The sequence below is a fragment of the Myotis lucifugus genome, unplaced genomic scaffold (assembly GCF_000147115.1).
Source record: "Myotis lucifugus unplaced genomic scaffold, Myoluc2.0 scaffold_101, whole genome shotgun sequence".
Lineage (NCBI taxonomy): Eukaryota > Metazoa > Chordata > Mammalia > Chiroptera > Vespertilionidae > Myotis > Myotis lucifugus.
In genome coordinates, this window is record NW_005871149.1 from 3,205,073 (window position 1) to 3,212,252 (window position 7,180).

General features: G+C 59.5%; 1 protein-coding gene across 1 annotated transcript in view; it reads right to left on the reverse strand.

Annotated features, from left to right (window-relative positions):
* Positions 1-7,180, reverse strand: part of CSF1 (colony stimulating factor 1) — a gene marked incomplete at its 5' end in the record, with an annotated part of 14,476 nt that overhangs the window by 2,968 nt on the left and 4,328 nt on the right. The window contains 4 exons of the mRNA XM_023757082.1: positions 2,430-2,488; positions 2,790-2,839; positions 3,300-4,312; positions 5,418-5,565. Of these exons, the coding sequence (XP_023612850.1) occupies positions 2,443-2,488; positions 2,790-2,839; positions 3,300-4,312; positions 5,418-5,565 (1,257 nt within the window). The remainder of the gene's footprint in view (positions 1-2,429; positions 2,489-2,789; positions 2,840-3,299; positions 4,313-5,417; positions 5,566-7,180) is intronic.

Here is a 7,180-nt window from a genome sequence, read left to right on the forward strand (position 1 = left end):
CCAGCCCATTCCAAGCTCGGAGGGACAGAGGGAGGAGCCCTGACTGGACATGAGCGCACTGGGCACTGCTGGGCACAGGGAAGAAGGACCGAGCGGGCGAGCTCCGACAGGGAGGGCTGGGGTGGTTTCCTCTGAAGGCCCTCACCCCCTCTCCTGGCAGAGTGGCAATCAGGCCAGCGCTGGCCCTGACTCTCCCTGGGACTCCGAGTGCCTGACCTGGAGACCACCCTGCCAGGGTCCCTCTGGCCCACTCTCCACACCCACCAGGTGGACCTCAGGGTCCCAGATGTGTTATCTTTGCTCTTTTCTGAACAGGCTCCCTGGTGTGGAACACTCGTCAGATCCCCCTTCTCCTACGAGTGGCCCAGCCCGGTGCCCTCCACCTGGGAAGGCCCTAAGCGCTGGCTCGCGTTGGGCACGGGGTGAAACTCGATAGGTCTCCCCAACTCGTTGGCCAGCCAGTCAGTCAGCCAATCAGCTCCCCAGTCAACAAGTAACCAACTAGGCGGTTACCAGCTGGTCAGTCAGTCAGTGAGCTGGCTAACGGGTTCGCCAGAAGGCTGGTTAACTAGAGGCAGCTGGCCAGAGTCCATGGGTCTGCCAGCCCTGAAGCCAGTCGGTCGATGTTTATTGAGTTCTTGGCCACGTGCGGAGAAGCCTCTTTGTATGAGAACCCGGGGCAGAAAAAGAAATGCCAAATCAGTGGAAGGCACGGTCCCTGCCCGCAAGGGGCTTACAGCCTGATTCCGGGTGCGGGATGTCCACATACACATAAAACAAGAACTGAAATGTATAAAAACAACATCCAAGTAAGTGCAAATCGATACAGTATTAACCAAATACAAGAGGGCAGAGGGGTATGAACGGCAGGAGGGACCAGAGGAGATATCAGGAAGGAAGACTTCCTGTGGCTGATTGTGGGCGGAGGGGAGGGAAGGGAAGGGAGGAGGACGGGGCCGCCTGGCCCGAGAGCCAGGGGCAAGGAGTCACGAGGGTCACATCTTTATTCTTTATCCACGTGGGCGAGGGCCCCAAAAGGCACCCGTCCTTGTGCGGGAGACACACTCGGGGGGGCCAGGGAGACAGGACTGGGATGGGGGCCACTTCAGTGGGCTCGGGCGATGGGCAGACACCGACAGGGCAGTTTTCACAAGGACGAATACAAACTAATCTTTGGTTAAAACAGTGAATCTGCCCAAAGTACAGGACAGAGGTCTGGCTTGACAGAGGTTTATGGGAAAGGGAACTAGGGCTTTTAACAGACCACAAGCTAAATATGAGACAACAATATGATGCAGTTGTAAAAAAAAAAAAGTTCAAAAAACTAATGCAAACTTAAATCTGTGCGCATAGCAGAACAGTGTCCAGATCAAGGCAGGCAACAGTCCCATGCACTCTGAGCTGGTCAGACCACGTCTGGAGCACTGTGTCCAGGGCTGGGCGCCACACTGGCAGGGGACATTGACAAACGAGTGTGTCCAAAGGAGGGCGACCAGGATGGTGAGGGGTCTGAAAACCACATCATATAAGGAATGTTTGAGGGCCTTGGCCACATTGAGCTTCGAGAAGTCTTAAAGGGGACGTGGCTAGCTGGCTTTGGGTGCGAGAGGGCTCTCAGGACAGTAGAGGGAGGATCATCCCGGGGGGATGGGAGGTGGCGGAAAAGCCGCTGGACCTGCCTGAGGAAGGGCTTCCTCACAGTGCTGTGGGTGCTACCGGAGATGGCAGGGAGCTTGCCTGGCTCCCCGAGTGTGTGATCAGATGCTGGGAGGCAGAGAGGGGAGGCCCCTTTGGGGTGGGAGGCTCGGCCTAGTGACGCTGAGAGCCCTTCCAACACTAAGGCTCTATGGCTCCATGAATTAAAAGGGAGGGGGGTCACCTGGGCTGGGGGGAGGGTCAGACCAGGGTACAAGCAGAACGGAAACCGGCAAGAGGGACTCAGAGCAGCAGCTGCCGGGGAGTTTGGGGGCCAGGCGGAGAGGGTGGCTGGAAGTGGCTGGCGATGCACGGCCACTGGAACCCTCCAGGAGGGTAAAGGCCTATCAGGAGGATCTGGGGGCTCTGGTGTGGGCAGTGGCAGCAAGAGCAGAAGCTCAGGGCAGGAATAAGAAGCCAATACATAATGTGGGGGATGGGGTATATGTAATAATTTCAACAATAAAGAATTATTATTATTAAGAAGAAGAAGAAGAAGCCGCTGCCAATGCAGAGGGAATGGGCCTGGCCTCAGACAGGGTGGAGGGGACGGAGGGGCCCTGAGGACCCGGAAAGGAGAGGTTGGCGGCCCTGGTGATGGTGGGAAGAGGAGAGAGGGGTGCGAGCCAAGTGTGTGGTCCTCTGGGGAGTTGGTGGTATCTCCATGTTAGGGTGAGGGAAAAGGACGGAGCTAATTTTAAGGGGTGGAGAGGGATCCAAAACCAGAGGCTTACCTTAGCCTTCCCGCTACACTGGCATTTCCACCTGTCTGTCCTCATGTTGGGTCAGGGGGCTGCGGGCAGAGCACAGGGTGACGTCAGACTCCAGTGAATCCGGGGAGTGAGGAAACCCCCTAAGGGGGCCCCCACCCCCCGCACACATGCTCTAACCCTCTCAGGTCCAGGAGACCAGACCTGCTTCACCCTGTGAAGAAATCAGGAGAAACCCCGACCCTTCCTCCTCTCCTCCCCCACCCTGTCCCGAGCTCCACTGCCTCAGAGCAAGTGGGAGCAAGTCTCCCCCAAATGTAGAGGGGAAACAGGTGCCAAGACAGGCCCCCGATGCCTACAGAGCCACCCAGCCCCGACGCTCACCTGCCCTCTGGTTGCTCCAGGGGAGAATCCACCGTCTGTAGCTCTCGGCTCTGGGGACAGAAAAGGGCAGCTCACTGAGCAGCTGGGGAGGCTGGGGGACAGGGTCCCCTCCCCAGGCAGGGCTCCCCCAGCTCCCCCTCCAGGGGAGCTTCCTGAGGCCTCCGTGCTGGTGGCCCCCATCTCCGCCCCGCTAGGCTGTCTCCTATGTCCTGGCCCCAGGCCCTGCCCTGGTGCACACAGCATCTCGCTCCTCCATGTGCTTCTGGCCCAGGAATATTCTCTCCCGCTCGCTGCTGCCCCGCCCTTCCGCTGACCTTATACCATGAGCCCCCCAATCTTGAAGAAACCCTCCCTGTCCATCTCCCCTCCTCTGCGCTCAGCCAGCTTCCTGGTGTGAGCGTCTGAAGGACCCAGGCTGCCCCCCAGCCAGCCTGCCTGGACCTGCTCCTCCACCCGCTGTGCCACTGTCCCCAGGAGGTGCCCGCCTCTCGGCCACCCGGCTCTTCTTACCCGCCGCCGCCGCCACCTGTAGAGCAGCAGGCCGCCCACGGGCAGCAGGACTAGGATGGCGATGGGCACCAGCAGGGGGCGCACAATCTCGCCGGCCTGGGGGGTGGAGGGCGGCAGCACCCAGCCTATGTCTGTCAAAGGAACAGGGTTAAAATGGGCATGGGGTGCGGCCGCCCCCTCATTTGGTCCTCCTTCCAGCCCTGCGGTGCTCCTCCGCTCCCGGGTGCTCCTCCTGCCCTGCAGCCCCCCGAGGGGCAGGACACTGTCCCAGGCGTGGCTGCCCGGAAGCCTGGTCTGAGCAGAGAGGGTGGAGGGCCGGCTGAGGCCTCTCGGGCGCAGGAACAGGGGCCTGGCAGAGCCTGGCGCCTGGGCGTCTCTGGGCGGCACAGATGGACGGTCTGTCTTCTCAGGTGTGTGGCTCCGGGCCTGGCCGGTGGGTCTCCCAGAGCCCACCTTGGGCCGGAGGGTGCCAGTTCCATCCGCTGGCGGTTGGCCCTTGGCTGATGCGCGGAGTGGAGATGCTGAGATGAGGTTGCTGTGTCTGGTGGCTGCTGCCTGCACGCTGCCTCCTCCCAGCCTGGAGGGGGAGGGCTCTGGGCCTCGGGGTGCAGGCCCCTCGCTAGCTTCTCCAGAGGCCTCTTCTAGGACCCAGTTAGCGCTCAACACAGAGTCGAGAACGTCCTCCATCCCAGAGACGGGGGCTCCCGCTGAGGGCTGGGGCTCAGGCGAACCTCCGACGGGGCCTCCCTCGGCGCCTGGGGTCTCTGGTGACTCAAGGGTCTGGCATGTGCTCCTGGGTGGTCGCTGCTTGGCAATGCCCGGGTCCTCTGTGCGAAGGGGCTGCTCACTGCGCAAGAGGGAGCTGTCCTCTGTCGCCTCAGAGTCAGCCCAGGGAAAGCCAGCCTGAGGGGCCACGGAGGGGGCAAGGGGCTGCTGAGGGGAGGCAGAGGCCAGGTCACTGCTAGGGGTGGCTTTGGGGTACAGGCAGTTGCAATCAGGCGTGGTCACCACATCTGAAAGAACCACAGAGGGAGAGAGAAAGACGGAGGAGCTAGAGTCACCAGCCTCCAGCACAGCGTTCCCGAGGGACTCGAGAGGGTCCCCGCATCCGCTAACTCAGCCCTGGGGCTGAGGGCACGACAGGACTGGCACAGGCAGGGAAGGTGCGAACTGCAGGGTCTTATGGGTGAGAACAGAAAGCAGGATTGAGAGGCGCAGCCTGGGGTTGGGGTCAGGGAAGACCGGAGCGCAGCTCTTCCCGGGGTTCCAGGTGGGCAGACGCCAAGCGAGGGGTAAGCAGAGGCCTCCAGGGCTAACACCAGACACCCTCAGCCCCACTGCGTTGGCTGGAAGGAGCAAGGTGGTGCCATGCACAGCAAGGGCCACAGCCGCAGGCGGGAACGGCTGGGGCTGGACTGTGGCCAAGGCTTGAGGCCTTGGGATTGAAACAAGGAGACTGGACTTGGCCACTGGCAGGTGCTAGGTGGCAGGGCTTCAGTCCCTGCCTCGGGGAGCAAGGTTGCACGGACGAGGGCACACAGGACACGAGATGCAGAGACGAGGACATGTAGGGTGCACGGGTGCAGCCGGTGCCAGCACTGGGAGAGTTTGAATGATGCTCAGACTTCAAATCCAGCCTGTCCCTTGAGGGGACACTCAAGGCATCCTGAGGACTTCGGGAGCCTGGGTATCCTGGTGATTGGCAGCGGGGTTCTCAGAGCCAGGGCCCTGACTCCCAGGAGGAACTTCTGCTCTCTCCACGGAACCCCCTGCCCCCTGGGGAGCCGGAGAGCCTCCATGCCTGCAGGGCTCTCCCCGAGGGGTCCCCTTGCCCGCTCCCTAATCTCACAGCCACCAGCATGGTCCTTCTTGATGCCTTGACATGCAGACATATGTAGGTGTACATGCACACACATGTCAGAAGAGACATGTGCTGAGGACCACCCAGAGATGCACGAAGCCACATGTTTACACAAAACAAGCACATCTACACACACAGGAGACGAGTAGCAGCCAGGCTGCCTCGGGGGGTCCCTCCAGCCCCACGTCCCACCGCTCAGTCCCCGTTCTTCCACACGCTCTCCCCTGCCTCACCTTGCTGGTCCCCTTGCCGCTTACCTGGGACGGAGCACTTAGCAAAGCTGTCGCTGCAATTCTTGCTGAAAATGCTCTGGTTCATTTTAAGGAGGTTCTTTGTTTCATTAAAGACGTTCTTGATCTTCTCCAGCGCCCAGAGGGGTGACTCAGAGAAATTTTGGACGCAGGCCTGGAAGGAGAGCAGGTCCCTCGGGTGAGGCTCAGCATTGGCCCAGCGGCTCCAGCTTGTCTGTCTAACTTCCGTGGCCTTTCTCACATCTGCCTCCTTTTCCTCTTTCATGTTCTCCCTCCCTTCTCCCCTCGTTTGCAGCAGAATCAGTCCGGAGGCCAGGAGCTATCTCATTTATTCACCGATATGCGCCAGGCATACGGTCATTACCTGGGAATCAGGCAATGAATGAGAGAGGCGGTCCCTGGCCAAGTTGGACATTGAGTCCAGCAAGGCCCAGGCACCAAAGCCATTGCTGCAGTGCGGCGAGTCCTGAATGTGAGGGGGTTCTGAATGACTGAGCGTGTATGACAACGTGCCTAAGAACTGACTAACCGATGAGCAAAGTTAACCAGGAAAAGAGGCGGAGTTGGAGAGAACTGTCTAGGCCAGTGATGGCGAACCTATGACACGCGTGTCAGAGGTGACACGTGAACTCATTTTTTTGGTTGATTTTTCTTGGTTAAATGGCATTTAAATATATAAAATAAATATCAAAAATACAAATCTTTGTTTTACTATGGTTGCAAATATCAAAAAATTTCTATATGTGACACGGCACCAGAGTTAAGTTAGGGTTTTTCAAAATGCTGACGCGCCGAGCTCAAAAGGTTCACCATCACTGGTCTAGGTAGAGGGAGCAGACTGTGCAAAGGTCCTGAGGCAGGAAAGAGCCTGAACTGTTGAAAGAAAAAAAGAAGGCTAGAATGGCTACAGTACCAGCCAGGAGGAAAGCAGTGAGAGATGCAGCTGAGAGGGGTCAGCCAGGACCGGTCCTGCAGGTCCTGGTTGGCCATGTCAAGAACTGTCGATCTTATCCATAGAGCAAAGAGGACCCGTCTGAGGGGCTATCAGGGAGGGGGATGGCTGGTGCCGTGGTGTGGAGCATGGCCTGGAGCAGGCCATGGCTGTGGGTCCTTCTCTGGCATTGGTGGGTCTTGGAAGGAGGTCCAAGGCTGCCCAGCCCCATCTCTTGAGCTACTCTTTTCTCTTCTGCTCGGGGGACGCAGGCTCCCACACGCATTGGAGCGCTGGGACCCCTCACACACACTCCTGCCTTTCCTCCCAACCTCAGCAGCTCCTTCTCCGTCTCCTGACCAGCCTCCGCCACCTGACTTCAAACGCGGGCATTCCTCAGGGCCTGCCTCCTGTCGTGCACACCAGGCAGTGCCGTGCACGCCTATGGCATCATCGGTGGCCGACTTGCTGAGGACTTCCAGATACCACGCTTCCCCTAACAGAGCTGCACAGGGCAGAACTTTCCTGGGCTGTGAGGTTGTAGGCATGGCTGCGCGCCCAAGGCCGGGCATAGCAGGCCCCTCATCAATGTGGACCAGGTAAAGAACGAAAGGCTGAGGAATGAGAAGACCTGGACCTGAGCTGGGTGACTCTGGCCAAATGGACGATCCAGTTTGGACCCATTTCCTCATCTGTGAGTCAAAACTCTGATCCCTGCCCACCCCTCCCCCCCCCCCCCCCCCCCGGGGGGGGGGGGGAAAAGGGCCCCCTGGGTTTTTGGGCCCTTTCTGGGGAAAAAAGGGGCCCTTAAAAAAAAAGGCCCCCAAGGCCCCTTGGG